The sequence below is a fragment of the Sus scrofa genome, chromosome 5 (assembly GCF_000003025.6).
Source record: "Sus scrofa isolate TJ Tabasco breed Duroc chromosome 5, Sscrofa11.1, whole genome shotgun sequence".
Taxonomy (NCBI): Eukaryota; Metazoa; Chordata; class Mammalia; order Artiodactyla; family Suidae; genus Sus; species Sus scrofa.
Window position 1 is genome coordinate 87914523 of NC_010447.5, and position 17309 is coordinate 87931831.

Sequence of the window (17309 nt, forward strand, 5' to 3'; positions counted from 1 at the left end):
GCTCAGTGGTAATGAACCCGACTAGTATTCATGAGGATTCGGGTTTGATTCCTGGCGCCTGTCAGTGGGTTGAGGATCTGGGGTTGCCATAAGCTGTAGTATAGATTGCAGACACTGCTCGGATCCAGAGTGGCTTGGCTGTACTATAGGCCAGCAGCTGCAGCTCCAATTCAACCCCTAGCCTGGGAACTTCCCTATGCTGTAGGTACGGCCCTAAAAAGACACACACACACACACACACACACACACACACACACACACACGACCTATATGTCTGAATTTCTTAAAATGCTGCTCAATAAACGTCAACAATCATTTCTGAGGTATATTAATCTACCCACAAATCACACTGCTATGAAGCAGGGATGAATGAAACCCTGTCCCAGATAACTGAAATTGATAGTTTAATAGTATGCTCACCATGTAATATTCTTTCAAATGTTTCACCTACTGGTAGTAACTCATGCCTAGCATTAAATAATCTTTTTTTTTTTTTTGCTATTTCTTGGGCCGCTCCCGCGGCATATGGAGGTTCCCAGGCTAGGGGTCCAATCGGAGCTGTAGCCACTGGCCTACGCCAGAGCCACAGCAACGCGGGATCCAAGCCGCATCTGCAACCTACACCACAGCTCACGGCGATGCCGGATCCTTAATCCACTGAGCAAGGGCAGGGACCGAACCCGCAACCTCATGGTTCCTAGTCGGATTCGTTAACCACTGCGCCACGACGGGAACTCCTAAATAATCTTTAGATGGTAAAATCCACACTCATAAAACAATGTCAAATGACTGCTTACATTTTCAGCTCAAAGAGCTCCTTTTTCACTTATCCAGATTGATAAGTAGGAGCCATTAAAGAAATTATCTCACCACACACCTACTATATTCTTCTATTATAATTATCACGCAATCATTGGTTCACACTGACCCCCCCTATTTGTCTGTGAGCTCAAGTGTTAGACACCATTTCTTAAGCACAGTGCCAAATATGTGATAAATAATCAGTCTATTCAATAAATGAATGTTCTTTTAGTTTATACTGTTTATTTTCACCTAGTTGATAAATAGGAAACAGCAGTAGGGAGGTAACAAGACCTAAGACTTTAATGGGTTGAGTGATAAGAAACTGCTAATATCTGAAGATTTTTGACACACAAAATTGCATTTCTTATGTTCAATCTTATTAAATTAATAGAGACAGAGTGGAGACATAAGTATTGCTGTTTTACTCATTAGCGGTTTCTGGACTCAAAAGCCTAACAAAAATAACATGAAAAATTTTTGGAAAACGTTAACTTTCAATTTCCTCCTGTGTCATATGATCTAATTCACATATTCTGCAGTACAATTTTAACAATGGTCTTCTTCATGCACCCAATAAATGTGTGCTGAGTTCTTAAGTGCCAGCAATAGGGGCAGAATGGTAAACAAGACAGTCTTTCCTCTGGACAAACATTCAACGTAGCACATGGCTACAAACCTCAGACTGAATTCGAAACAAACACTTCAAGATGTAAAACCAGTTTCATATTTTTTTTTAATTAAAAAAAAATATTTTTTTTTGCTATTTTAGGGCTGCACCCGAGGCATGTGGAGGTTCCCAGGCTAGGGGTTGAATCGGAGCTGTAGATGCTGGCCTACGCCACAGCAACACCAGACTCAAGCCATGTCTGGGACCTACACCACAGCTCACAGCAACCCTGGATCCTTAACCCACTGAGTGAGGCCAGGGATCGAACCCGCATCCTCATGGATCCTAGTAGGGTTTGTTAACTGCTGAGCCATGAAGGGACTCCACCAGTTTTAAACTTAAACATACACTCAAAATCTTTCAAGCTGTGTAACCCTGGGTAAGTTAGTTAGCCTCTCTCTACCACAGTCTCTTCATTTTTAAAGTGGGATAAGATGAAGCTCCTCCTTGATACTCAATCATCCTTCTAAAGCTAATTACTTTATCCAAAATCTCCCATTCAACTACTGACCAGGCCCCACCCTGCTTAGCTTCCAAGATCAAAGTTGGGTGAGTTCAGGGAGGTATGGCCATATACTACTTTATCCAATGTCTAAGGTTGGTATTCACTACAGGATAATGGCCTCCACTTATTGAATGCTTGTGCTAGAATGGTGGTATAACCAGGATCTGAATATTAAACTACATATGCTCATAGTTCCACTGATCATACCATGCTGCAATTTATGTTTTTATATGTCTTTTAGCAGAGCATGCCAGGATACTCTTAATAGACAGAGACTTTTATTTCTGTATTAGCACTATGCTCAAATCAAATAATATATGATAAATGACAATTAGACATCTATATACAAAAAAAAGAACCTCAATCCTAACCTTGCACTATATATAAAAATTAATTATAAATAGACCACAGACCTAAACATATTTTTTCATTAGATACATAAAACAGTTCTTCCTTATAAAATTTATGACATTATAAAAACTTCTTGAAGAGAACACGAGAAAAATCTTCATGACCTTAGAGACCTCAAGGATTTAACCTTTTGGCTAGGACACAAAAAATATGATCCATAATGGAAAAAATTCGATAACTGGACTTCATCAAATTCAAATCTCTTCTGCTGCAAACAGTACTAGTATAGGAGAAAGTATCTATAAAACATGCATCTGGGCGTTCCCATCATGGCGCAGTGGTTAACGAATCCGACTAGGAACCATGAGGTTGCGGGTTCGGTCCCTGCCCTTGCTCAGCGGGTAAACGATCCAGCATTGCCATGAGCTGTGGTGTAGGTCACAGACGCGGCTCGGATCCCACGTTGCTGTGGCTCTGGCGTAGGCCGGCGGCTACAGCTCCGATTGGACCCCTAGCCTGGGACCCTCCATATGCCGCGGGAGCGGCCCAAGAAATAGCAAAAAAAAAATGCATCTGATAAAGAACTTGCATCAAGAATATATAAACAACAATTTACATACTAAGACAATAAATAACCCAACTGAAAAATGGACAAAAGAGTTAGACTCCTAACGAAAGATGTAAGAAAGGCAAATAAAAATACATAAAGATGTTCAACATCATCAGCCATTTGGAAAATGTAAATCAAAACCACAATGACATACCATTATACAACTATTAAAGAGATAAAATTAAAACTAACAATACCAGTGTGTATAAGGATACTGAAGGGACTGAAAACTCTTAAATACTGTTGACAGGAATGTTAAAATGGTACAGCCACTCTGGAAAACAGTTTGATAGTTTCTTAAGAGCTTAAACATACACTTACCACATGACCAGCAACCCTACTCCTAGGCATTTACCCAGGAGAAATAAAAACATAAGTCTAAACAAAGACCTGTATGCAAATGTTCACTGTAAATTTATCCATAATAGACAAAAACCAGAAACATGCCAAACATTCATCGACTAGTAAATGGATAAACAAATTTGGAACACTACTCAGCAATGAACTGATACACAACTGGATGACTCTCCAAAATATGCTAAGTGAAACAAGCAAAACACCAAAAACACTGCATACTATAATCATTCTATTTATATGATATTATAGAAAAAGAAACCCCACATAGGAACAGAAAATATATTGGGGTTTAGAGCAAGAAAACTGACTACAAAAGGGCACAAAGGAACTTACTGTGGAGGTGAAAAATTTTTTGTTTGTTTTTTGTCTTCTGTCTTTTTTAAGGCTGCACCTTCGGCATATGGAAGTTCCCAAGCTAGGGGTCAAATCGGAGCTGCAGCTGCTATCCCACACCACGGCAACGCCAGATCCATGCCATCTGCCACCTACACCACAGCTCACAGCAATGCCAGATCCTTAACCCACTGAGCAAGGCCAGGGATCGAACCCATGGATACTAGTTGGGTTCATTAACCACTGAGCCATGATGGGAACTCTGTGAGATGAAAATGTTAAATGGAAATAATCTATAGCTTGGCTGTGATAGTGTTTATACAAATGCATACATTTGCCAAAATTCACCAAACTATACATTTTAAAAGGTGAATATAGAGAATGTACACATCAAGAGTAAACCCTAATATAAAGTAGACTTTAGGTTATAATGATGTATCAGTGTAGGTTCATAAGTCGTAACAAATAGGCTAGGCCTGCATGGTGGTAGGAGGTATATGGGAAAACTTCACCTTCTGCTCAATTTTGCTCTGAACCTAGAACTGCTCTAAAAGGTAGTCTAATTTTTTTAAAATATGAACATATTATCCCAGGAAAATTATACCTCAATAAACCAAGCTTAAAAACTTATTGAATGAATTACCTAGCACAATGCCAAATACCTACAAGATTAACTTTTCACACTAACACCCCAGTTTCAAATTAAATAAACCTAAAATTAAGTTCATCTTCTTTGCTTGCAACCACCCTCCCTCAAGCTCTTAACCAGCTCTCCCTTGTCACTTCACCATTTCAGTAGACAGTGCCAACACTGTCACCCAAATTCAAACCCTCAGAGTCTACTAATGCCCCTCCTCCTTCCTTCTCCCCAGACTGCAAGTCTCTAAATCCTTCAAATTCTACCTCCACAACCACTGTTCCATTGGACCCTTCCTTTCTATTCTCATTACCTCATGCCTGGGGCTATTCTCAAGTGGCCTCCAAAATGATCACCCATACCTTTCCTGTATATTTCTTCCTTGCTAACAATCCTGCATGTATATGAAGACTGAATTATTTCTTCATAACATTCTTCTCCTTATAAGAATTCTCAAATTTGGAGTTCTAATTGTGGCTCAGCAGAAACAAATCAGACTAGTGTCCATGAAGATGCAGGTTTGATCCCTGGCCTTGCTCAGTGGGTTAAGGATCCCACATTGCTGGGAGCTATAGTATAGGTGGGCTGCTACAGCTCCAGCTCTGAATCCACCCCTAGCCTGGGAACCTCCATATGCCGTAGGTGCAGTCCTAAAAAGACCAAAAAAAAAAAAAAGAAAAAAAAAAGAATTCTCAAATTTATAGAGATCAGATTTGGGGTTACCAGAGGCAAAGGATAGGGGAAGGGGAACTAGATGAAAGTGGTCACAGGGTACAAACTTTCAGTTATAAGATAAATAAGTACTAGAGATGTAATTATTAACATTAGTAATACTGTGATATGTTATATACGGAAGTTAACAGTTCTCATTACAAGGAAAATATATATTTTTTAATTTTTTATCTATATGATATGATATTCATTAAAGTTACTGTGGCAATCATTTTATGATGTATATAAGTCAAAAAATTATGCTGTATACCCTAAGCTTAAACACTGCTATATGCTAATCATATTTCAATAAAACTGGAAAGGAAAAAAATGAATGAATAAACAAATGAAAAATGGGGGAAAAAATGCTCAAAGGCTCCCTCAATGAATGATCTCATGAGGCCAGCATGTACTACACTTTGCATATTTTCTCGGCATTGTCCTGCCCCAAAATGGTCTCCTCTGGTTTTTTTTTTTGGTTTTTTTTTTTTTGTCTTTTTGCCATTTCTTGGGCCGCTCCCGTGGCATATGGAGGTTCCCAGGCTAGGGATCGAATCGGAGCTGCAGCCACCAGCCTACGCCAGAGCCACAGCAACGCAGGATCCAAGCCGCGTCTGCAACCTACACCACAGCTCATGGCAACGCCGGATCGTCAACCCACTGAGCAAGGGCAGGGATCGAACCCGCAACCTCATGGTTTCTAGTCGGATCCGTTAACCACTGCGCCACTACGGGAACTCCTCCTCTGGTTTTATTTAAGTCCCATTCCTTCTAATGAGCTTTCCTTCAGCATTCAGCCCATAATTCCACCTCCAAATTTCAAATTTTATTTCACCTCTCTTTGTCTCTCCATGATGATCAGTTTTCTTTTAGAGCAAAGATACTGAAACATCAGCTTTCCATCCCCCCAAAGACTTCTCACAACAGATTAGTGGTATTGGTTGATCTTGATTATAAAAAAGAATTAGGAATGTGATGAACCCAGACTGAAGAAAACTAATATCCCTAAAATCTTCCTTAATACATTGAAGATTTTCATCCTGACAAGCAAATTTCCCCCTTCAATGTCAAAAGGTTCATATAACTTTGTAGAGGTGCAGTGGAACAAGGCACTGTCTTCAAATTAGTGTTGTGATTGTGGGTGACAGTGGGTCTACAGTGACCTACTACATTACCCTGAATTTGTAAACACCTGTTTTTATTAAGAGTTCAAAATATGTTCATAATCCAAGGCAGAATGGACAAGAGGTTTGCTTAAGGAAAAAAGAAAAGCTAACTATTCCCTTTGAACCAAGTAAGACCTTGCGCACCCCCACCCCCCACCCCCGGCTGCTGTTTATAAAAAAGCTTTAGACTCCTAGGCCTTCCCCAAGTTCCAAAGAGCAAATGCAGAAACAGGAGTTCCTGCTGTAGCGTAACAGGATCAGTTCTGTCTCTGCAGCACCAGGACATGGGTTAAAGGAGCCAAGTTGCCGCAGCTGGTCACAGCTGTAGTTCAGATCTGTTCCATAGCCCGGGAACTCCACAGGCCATAGGTAGGCCAGAAAAGAAAAAAAAAAAGCAGAAATAGGAGTTCCCGTCGTGGCGCAGTGGTTAACGAATCCGACTAGGAACCATGAGGTTGCGGGTTCGGTCCCTGCCCTTGCTCAGTGGGTTAATGATCTGGCGTTGCCGTGAGCTGTGGTGTAGGTTGCAGACGCAGCTCGGATCCCGCGTTGCTGTGGCTCTGGCATAGGCCGGTGGCTACAGCTCCGATTGGACCCCTAGCCTGGGAACCTCCATATGCCGCGGGAGCGGCCCAAGAAATAGCAACAACAACAACAACAACAAAATAATGCAGAAATAAAGAAAACAGTCCAACAAAACAAAATAATACTTTACCCATAAAACAAAGTCAAGGACCTTTAGTTTCTCCCCAAGGGCCACTGATAATAACCTCAGCCATATCCTTAAGTTGGTTTGCAGTAACTAAAACCGCCACCAGGTGGAAGTTAATTGTATGCTGACCACTAGGTCAGCTGAATCCAGCAAACTATAACTGAGATTCCCAAAAAGTCTCCCTTACCACACAACCAACCAATCAGAGGACTGTCTAAATGCTTATCAGGCACCCTGCAATCCTCACCTCTAATGTTGCCTTCACAAATCCTTTCCTAGGAGTTCCCGTTGTGGCGCAGTGGTTAACGAATCCGACTAGGAACCATGAGGTTGCGGGTTCGGTCCCTGCCCTTGCTCAGTGGGTTAACGATCCAGCGTTGCTGTGAGCTGTGGTGTAGGTTGCAGACGCAGCTCAGATCCTGCGTTGCTGTGGCTCTGGCGTAGGCCGGTGGCTACAGCTCCGATTGGACCCCTAGCCTGGGAACCTCTATATGCCGTGGGAGCGGCCGAAGAAATGCCAAAAAAAACAAACAAAACAAAACAAAAAATCCTTTCCTAAAAGCTACCGAGGAGTCAGGTCTTTTGAGCATGAGCTGACCATTCTCCTCACCTATCACTTTGCGATAAACATTGATGTTAATTCGCCGCAACCTGGTGTCATGGTTCCATAACAAATTTTAGCACTTTTTTCACTAATTTGACTGTAAGCTCCTTAAAGGCAGAGAACTTACCTTTCTAAAGGAAAAACAACTGCTGTGCATTATCCTAACATATAATTAAAGTACAGCAGATATCTGTTGCTAAGCACTGGAAGATACAAGCCCAAGCTGGTAGTGCATGAGGCAGAACAGTAGGTCACAGCCAAAAGAGGCTGTAGAATAATAGTTCTCCTAACTGATCACTCCCTCTACCATCTTACTGATAGCCAGGAACACCCACAATTCATGAGTTGTCTTTAAAGAAATCTTTGAAGCAAGCTCCAAAATACCACAATGATCTAGGGTCAGGGAATTCATGACAGAATTTAAAAAATTTTTTTCAGCCACACTTTCAGCCTATAGAAGTTCCCAGGCCAGAGATCGAAATAAAGAGCAGCTTCAACCTACACCACAACTGCAACAACGGTGAACCCCTTAACCCACTGTACCCCGCTAGGGATTAAACTGGGGCTTCCACAGAGACAAGTCAGATCATTAACCTACTGCACCACAGCAGGAACTCCCCATATTATGTTTTAGAAGTACTCCAAATGTGCTCCTTTAACAAACGGCAATTTTTTTTTTTGCCAGATCCACAGCATGTGGAAGTTCCCAGGCCAGGGATCAAACCTGCCTGCAATTGTAGCTTGTGCCATAGCTGTGGCAACACCAGATCCTTAACCCACTTCACAACTCCAATGCGCTCCTTTGAAAGTAAAGAGAAAATAAAGTATCTTTGGTACAGAGGGTAAAGAGCAAAGACTTGGAATCAGGTGCTAAGTTTGAAATTCTGGCTTTACTCTACAAATACTAGTTGTGTCACATGGGGCTAATAACATAACTATTATTTCCTGCTTGCTTGGTTTTGTGAGGGTAAAATGAGAATACATGAAAGTATCTAAGACAGTGCCTAGGACACATGAGCTGTTTAATAAGCATTAATTAAATAGTCATTCAAGTTTATTATTAGTTTTTAAATGGCTGCACTCATAGCCTGTGCAGTGCCTTGGCCAGGGGATGAATCCAATCTGCAGCTGCAACCTAACCTACATGACAGCTGCAGCAACACAAAATCCTTTTTACTACTGCGCCAGGGATCAAACCCAGGCTTCCACAGTGACCCAAGCCATTGCAGTCAGATTCTCAGCCCATGGCACCACAGCAGAAACTCCAAGTCTATCTTGTTAACACTTACCCAACTACTTAGCCTTTTACAAGTACATTTTAAAAACATGAGATCTGTATTATTTGAGCACTCAATATATCCGACATTTCAAAAGAGTTGCTAAAAAATATCTTTTCCTTTTTATCTGCAACATTGAGGCTTAACATTAATTAAATCAAACATCAGAGAATATTGGACAATATGGACAAATAAGTAGATTTTGTTTAAAGAATGTCATATTTTCTTGCTTTCCTAAACACAAAAATCAAACTAATCGTTTTACCTTCATCGTCATCATCTCTTTCTTTCTCGTCCAATGCTTGTGTTTCCAACTGTCTTGTTACCTCATCAATCGAGCCTCCTGATTCCTTTTCAGGTTCCTGTTGCCCTGCTGGTCAAATGATAATAAATAAAACCAGACCTAATAAAGACATCTTCCCATTCGAATATATTCTTCTTCTTTTTTTTTTGGTCTTTTCTAGGGCCGCACCTGCAGCATATGGAGGTTCCCAGGCTAGGGGTCGAAATGGAGCTGTAGCCACCGGCCTACGACACAGCCACAGCAACATGGGATTCGAGCCGCGTCTGCGACCTACACCACAGCTCACGGCAATGCCGGATCCTTAACCCACTGAGGGAGGCCAGGGATCGAACCTGCAACCTCCTGTTTCCTAGTCGGATTCATTAACCACTGAACCACGACAGGAACTTCTAGAATATGTTCTAAGGATTCTTAAAAACACACAACTTCTTTTCTCATAAGTGTTCAAGAATCAAAAACAGAAACATTATTGTAATCAAAGCAGAATTTATTTAATGAGAAAAATCTTCCATATCTTAGTAGTACTGCCCATTCAACAAAATATTCATGACATGTTTTCTGTACTAAGAGCTAAACTGCAAGTTGGTCTCTAACTTTAGGTAGTTTAACTGTTTAACACATTTAACAATTAGACTACAACAAATACTTTATTAACCAAATGGGAACTTAAGATGGGCAATAAATGCTTAAGTCCTTAGTAAGAAGATTTCTGTAGGACCCTGGGGACTTTGGAAGTTCATGAAGAAAGAAGTTGTGTCAAGGTGCACTGGGTAAAATCAAAATAAACAAGGAAAGATATTCCATTGCTAATAAACAAAACTCTCAAACAGCTAAGCACAAGACCAGGCCCTATGCCGGAAATAATTACAACCTAGCTATAGGAGGAGTATGTGTGTGCGCAAAGAGGTAGTTTCACCAGGTAGCACATAATGAAATGACATTCTGGCCAGTAAAGAATTCATACTAAGGAGTTCCCTGTCCTGGCACAGCGGAAACAAATCTGACTAGGAACCACGTGGTTGCAGGTTCGATCCCTGGCCTCCCTCAGCGGGTTAAGGATCCGGCATTGCCGTGAGCTGTGGTGTAGGTCGCAAATGCAACTCGGATCTTGCGTTGCTGTGGCTGAGGTTCCAATTTGACCCCTAGCTGGGGAACTTATATTTGCCGAGAGGGCAGCCCTAAAAAGCAAAAAAGAAAAAAAAGAAAAAAAAAAAAAGATTTCCTACTGAGAGATACAACTGTTAAAAATATTAGGGTCAGACTGCTGAACACCTTAAAGTACAATGGAAAAGTCTGGATTTAATCTAAAAAAGAGGAACAACCACAAGACTACGTCCTGGGATTCCATTTTGCTATGGAAGTGTCCCAGCCCCTGCAACTATGCCTCCTCAACTCCCATTTATTTAAAATTTCAGAAAGATATAGATTAACCCTCTGTAACCGCTCTCAATTCCACGTTCATCATTTTTATCCTTCCATTTTTCTCTCATGCTTTCTGTAGCTGATTTTAGTGAGAAACAGAACAAATAATTTTTCCTAAAATGCCTTGATGCAACAAAAACAGTGACTTCTCAAAAAAGTTTCTAACTCATAATACAGTCCAAGTGTAATCCCCCAGCTGTTTTCCTTACTTTACCAGTGGATTTAGAGGAGTTCCATTAGGACCCACAGATTATCCTACCTAGACCGCCTACAAGTGGCATAATAATTCAGGCCTAGAAGCCCAAAAGCTTCAGGATCCTAAACGAGATTAGGCAGGTGAAGATTCGCACCACCACCGCACATCTTGCTATTACTACTCAGTGACAAGGGCGCGTGGGCATTCACACACATACAGGTCCTGAAAGTGCAGCCCGCCACAAAATTCCCTCAGTAAACTGGGATGGTGGGGGGAGGTGCGTCGAGGTATTAAGACTTGTCCACTTCACCCCCATCCTCGACGAAAAGGCGTCCCCACGCTGCTCCAGCAAAGAGGCGGCAGTATGGGTCAGAACCAGTTTGAGACCAATCCTCAAGGAAGGTGGGCGGGCTGGGCCCTGTGCCCGGCTTCAGGTCCGTTGCACCGTCTGCGTGGGAGCTGAGCTCCGACAATATAGGGGTTCCGGCCCAGCGACCCCAGATAAGCTGAGGCACCCTCTTCTCCTCCACCCCAACTCCACCACCTACCTAGTCTCACGGGAGAAGCTGCCTCTCCCCGGGACTGGGAATCTGCAGGCCGACCTGGACATACGTTCCGTCCTGGGCATCAGCCCAGAGTTGACTCCCCAGTCCCTGTCACCCCCGCCGGGCCTGAGTCGAGCCGTTCGAACATCCTGGCAAGGACTGGGAAAACATAAAATCCCATTTACCTGTGGCAGCCCCTTTAGTCTTCTTCTTCTTCCGTCTTTTTTTCTTAGCTGCCTCCTCAGCCGTAGAAGCAGCTCCCTCCTCCCTGTCGTCTGGATCCAGGTCGCCATTCAGGTGGCTCCCGGAGGACGCCGCCTCCTCCACGCCCGCCATGTTGCCCGAGAGAGCGCGAGGGATTGAGACAGAGTGGCGAGGGCCCGCTCCTTCTTCACCCACCTACACCAGCGACGCCGGAAGTTGCTCTCGGTGGTGGGGCGCTGGGAATGCTGGGGCGGCGGCGGACTCGCCTGTGGGGCCGCGCGTGCGCAGAGCGGGGCTGGGCTCGCCTCAGGGCCCGCGCTTCCGCTGTGGTGCGGAAAACCCAGCCAGGCCGGGCCCTTGCCTAGTCCTCAGGCAAATGAGCCTGCTAGAATGTCTCTTGGAAAGCCTGTGCTTGCCCTGTGCATAAGCGCTGCCTCCAGACAGAGTCAGAGAGACGTCTCTGCTGGAACCGAAGTTTTATATTTGTTGTTTTATGCACAGCGCCCCAGAAGCGCGGAGAGGGGCGAAAAAATGCCTTCACTGTACACACTTCTTTTTTATGACTCAAAAGGACTGCGTTTTTAGTCACAATTACAGCTCACGACGAAGCCGTCCCAGCACTAAAGAGCTGTATGTACCTCAACGGGGCCCGAAGAGGCAGTCAGAGGAAAAGAGATGAGGGGCGTTCTTTCGTCTCCAAAAGAAAGGGGTGATCACCTGCGCTGAGTGCTGCTAAGAGGTCAAGTAAGACGACTGAAAAATGTCATGTGTATATAGTAACATGGAAGCCACTGGTGACCTTGGTACGAGCTATTTAGGTAGAGAGATTGAAGCCAGACTAAACAGAGCTGAGAAACTCTTCATCCTTCAAGTTTGACCTTAGGTACTATTCCCTCAGAGAATTCTCTCTCAACAGTTTAACTGAGGCCCTGCTCATACAACCTCTCATTGAATTCTTAACCTTTTTTCATGGCAATTGGAATTCATTTATTTATGTGACTATTTGTTTGATGTGTGGCTGTCCAACTACCTTGAACTCCATGAAGACAGGAACCTTGCAAGTTTTATACTGTTATTACCAGCCTACCTCAAACCTAAAGCAGAGCCCAGTAAATACTTATTGTATGAATAGCACTTAAGTGCCAAGGTTTCTACATTCATTATCTCTCTCATTCAATCCACTTTTTTTTTTTTTTTTTTGTCTTTTTTGCCTTTTCTAGGGCCACTCCCACAGCATATGGAGGTTCCCAGGCTAGGGGTCTAATCAGAGCTGTAGCCACCAGCCTATGCCAGAGCCACAGCAACGTGGGATCCGAGCTGCATCTTCAACCTACACCACAGCTCACGCCAACACCGGATCCTTAACCCACTGAGCAAGGCCAGGGATGGAACATGCAACCTCATGGTTCCTAGTCGGATTTGTTAACCACTGAGCCACATTGGGAACTCCTCGATCCACTTTTTAGTTGAGGAAATTAGAGCTAGAGAATTTTGGTAACTTGGGTTATACAGGGAGTAAATAGAGTTAGAATCCAAACCCAAATCATCAAACACCAGAAATTTAATAATTCTGTATTCGGCCTTTCCAATTGAAATATGTATTGATTATAGACTAGAAGTAATTTTCTGGGGGGAGGTACAAAAGTGAAAAAAAAAAGTTCCCTCAAGAAATTTTAGCAGGCAATAAGACACATATAAATAAGTATAAAATAAGATGCTAATACTTTCCTTCCATCGTGTATTAAATCTTTTCTGTTCCAACTTGGTCTATCACAAAGGTGAAGATGTAATGGAAAATGTCTAATAGAGCTTCAGAGTGCGGGCAAGAATGTGACTGTCAACCTCAGGAGAAATCAGAGTTCACCCTTGTTTAGGTGCAAAGTTCCTGAAGTTTTTTAACATACTTATAAGTTAAGATCTGCTATATCAAAAACGCCTTCAAGCTTTGCTGTGAATCTTCCTAGTTCTATTTATAAGTTCTGGGAACACTTGGGCCATGGCTACTACCTCAGACCCAGTCCAGGAGACAGAGGGTCAGTAGATAAATTTTAATAAAGGGTGCTTGAGGTATGTTGATCTGCAGAATTCCCAATGTCAAAATAAGACATTGTTTAATGAAAAAAATAAGATGTTAAAATGCAATGGTGAAACAAAATACTGTTTCTTCCCTGCAAAGGGATTGTTCTTTACCTTGCCCCCTTTTCTGAAGAGAGGTAAGACAAACTTTAAGGTAATAGTAAAAAAAAGTAATACATATCTTGACAGTATGATAATGAATATTTGCTGGATGATAATTTTCCGGGACACTCCAGAGATTGAGATAACTGAGTAGCTATACTTTACAGCCCATAACACTCGTTTTCACCAAATTTCTTCATTTGCTTTTCTCTACAAGAGGAAACCGAATGAGGTAAAGGAATGAGAAATGTTGAAACCCTAAGTAAGAATCTAAGAGAACCTGTAAGAAATATAACTCAATACCAGCATGGGCTTGAATATTTTTTTCTAGCCAATTACATGAAGTCATTTTGTCTCAGATGGTTAACTAGATAAGCAGACAAAGATAAATTTTTTTCCTTAGATATTTCTATAGTAAAAGCAATGTACTAAAATAAGATGTATTTATTCTTTTGTCCAAAAAACATATTATCTGAAAAGAATCTTAATTCCAAAATGAACATCATAATTAGCCTCTACCTTGTTTTCATTGAAGTTCTTGGTAGTGGTATGGCTTGGGACAAGTCACTTAATCTCTTCAAATTTGTTTCCTTATTTGTAAAGTGAGGATAATAATAGTACCGAACCATAGGATATGGAAATTAAATTTCAAAATGGAGAGAAAGTACTTATGATGGCACCATATCTGACACAATAGTGACTGTTAACCAACATTACTGTTAGTATGCCATTCTCTTGAAATTTTTCCACTTGTGTGGATTATATGATAGCCTAGATATCCTAAGGCACACATGTTATTATGTGATCTTTGGCAGTGGGTTAACAGGAAATAATTTTTTTTTTCCTTTTTAGGGCTACACCTGTGGCATGTGGAAATTCCTGGGCTAGGGGTGGAATCGGAGCTGCAGCTGCTGGCCTTTGCCAACGCCAGATCCTTAACCTACTGAGCAAGGCCAGGAATCAAACTCACATCCTCACAGATACTAGTTCTTAACTAGTTGAGCAGGGTTCTTAACCTGCTGAGCCATGATCGGAACTCCAAGAAATACATTTTTTTTTTTAAGTGGGAAAGCTCCATTGTTTGACATTAAGAGAAATATTGAAGTTTTTTTCATATATTTATGGTTTAAAAAATGTCATATAACTATTTTTAAAATGTGTAGATGATATGGTGGAGATGGAGGTATAGTCACATTGGGGGTTAGGGCTTCAGCATATGAATTGGAGGGAACACAGATCAGACCGTAACACAGACCTTATCAAATGTCCCCTTGGAGAAGGGGGCAAAGAATTGCTCCTGACTGAGAACCACTGGCATAAAAGCATGAAAGGCTGTGGCAGGCTTAGGGGAAGTTCTTGCTGACAAGTAAGTGAATTGAGACCAGACTGTAAAGGGCTTTCTATGCTACCCTAAAGAGTACAGTTTTTATTGTAAAGTCTCAAGGTGATATGTAACAAGGGATATTTAAAATTTAAATAATGTTTTAAAATGCCAAAATTTACCACAACAGACATGTCCATAGCATAACAACACAATGAACAATACTGTGTAGCCATTAAAAGCCAGTAAAATTATAATCATTTTGATTATGTGGGTCAATTTAGATCTTTATGTAATACACACAGAGGTTGTCAAGCTAGGGGAATGTAATTTTTGCTTTGTGAAAGATCACTCAGATGGCAGTCTAGATGGTAGAGCGGTGGTTTCCATCCAGTAAATCCATGCATTTCATTTAAAAAGCCAAATTTATTTATTTATTTATTTATTTTGGTCACACCTTCACCATACAGAAATTCCCAGGCCAGGGATCAAACCTATACCACAGCAATGATTTAAGCCATAGCAGAGACAACACCAGATCTTTATCCCACTAGGCCACTGGGAACTCCAAAAGCCTAGTATATTTAAAGAATTGTTTTCTATTCTGAGAGTATGGTACTTTCTAGGTTTTGAAGTTGAGCAGTCTTCTAAAATTATTATTATGAAATAAAAGTAGATGGTGGTTTCTTGTGCCCTGACAAAATTTTTTAGAAAGGGGGCCCACACTATATCAGTTCTCAAAAATACTTAAAAATAAAATTTTATTAGCAGTGATATCCCTATGTCTGATGTTCTCTATTCTAAAGAAAGAGTTGGAAATGGCAAAGCCTGCTGCTAGGGGAAACTTGCTAAGATGTTATTGTTGATAATAATATTGATGAGAACTTATGTGAAAGCTGTTGGGGGACTAGAGAGATGGGGTTGTAGAAACACTCCTAATTTAGAATTAAGAGAACTTAATGGTCCATTGAATGTGGAGGGGTAGGAGTTGAGGATGACACCCAGGTCTCTGGCTTGAGTTCCTGGGTGGATGGTGGTACCACTCCCTAAGATAGGGAATAGAGGAGGAGGAGGGCTTCAGGAAGGTGGAGGGGGAAGATAAGCTTTGGGCATTTTGAGTTTGAGATGCCTGCATGACATCCAGGCAGAGATATCTAGTAGTAAGTTAGAAATATGGATCTGGAGATAAAGACATGAGTGTTATTAGGGCTTCAGTGTGGTGGTAGAAGTCTAAGGATGACGTAGTTCAGGAGAAAGGGAAAGAATCAGAAAAGAAACACAACCAGAGGGACGCTAATGTTTTGGAGTTTTGTTTGTTCATGAGAAACGAGAGTGGAAAATTCTATAAAGGAAACTGCAAAAGAATGGTAGGACAAGAAGGATAAAATACTTTAGAGAATAATCACATGCAAGTAGGAAGAGAAAAAAGTTTTATAAAACAAGTTTGGTCAGCTGTATGAATTGCTAACTAAAAATCAAGTAGTACAAACTAGACCATTAATTTTAGCCATTAGGGAGCCACTGGTGAATTTAGTGAGAGCAGTGTTGTCAGAGGGTAAAAAAATGAATCTTCACAGGAGATTGGGATGGGCTGTCCTAGCTACCAGCTCATGGAGCAAAGGATCATTATATCTCAAACCCACTTCATCAATAGCTCTTGTAATATTCTCCTCTTTTGTTCTCCTGGAGAGTGCCTTTCTGGAAATTAAATGTGACTCTCTTGCCACATTCTGTTCTGTAATTCTTTACCTATCTTAGTTCTGTCCAGCAACATCCTAAGTTACCGTTTATCTTACAATATATTATTATCTTCTTTTGTATCTGGCGAATAGTGAGATACTTAATGATAGGACTTGGTTACCTTCCCCATAATCTCTATGCAGCATCCAAGTTTTTATGCTGGACCTTCAGAAACATACATGGTTCCAGGCAGTATTCCTACGGCCAAGATGTCAGGAATATTATTGCCCATATGGAGGATTCAGGTGTTTACTGACCAGAGCTACATAGGAATAAATAACCAAGGTTGGAGTTCCCATCGTGGTGCAGCAGAAATGAATCCAACTAGGAACCACGAAGTTGCAGGTTTGATTCCTGGCCTCTCTTAATAGGTTAAGGATACAGTGTTGCCATGAGCTGTGGTGTAGGTTGCAGACACAGCTTGGATCTGGCCCCTAGCCTGGGAACCTCCATATGCCATGGGTGTGGCCCTAAAAAGCAAAATAAATAAATAAATAAATATCCAAGGTTCACAAAAGAAAGAGAAGAGTCACATAAACTACTGGAGAACAAATGACAGTACCATTCACAGGCAGTCTACCCATCTCTCCTGTTTAATGATCCCCACTACTTATTAAAGAATGAGAGTTATTTTGGTACTGGAGGCAGAGGTGGGTAGAGTTGAA

At 41.5% G+C, this 17309-nt stretch overlaps 1 protein-coding gene across 2 annotated transcripts in view; it reads right to left on the bottom strand.

The window, feature by feature from the left end:
• The window catches only part of METAP2 (methionyl aminopeptidase 2), a 35335-nt gene extending 23702 nt beyond the window's left edge, over positions 1–11633 (bottom strand). The window contains exons 1-2 of one of the 2 annotated variants that reach the window (XM_003126711.6): positions 11387–11633; positions 9000–9107 (exon numbers count right to left, since the gene is read on the bottom strand). In XM_003126711.6, the coding sequence (XP_003126759.3) occupies positions 9000–9107; positions 11387–11537 (259 nt within the window). In that variant the 5' untranslated portion in view covers positions 11538–11633. The remainder of the gene's footprint in view (positions 1–8999; positions 9108–11386) is intronic. The other variant, XM_005664247.3, reaches the window with a different exon arrangement.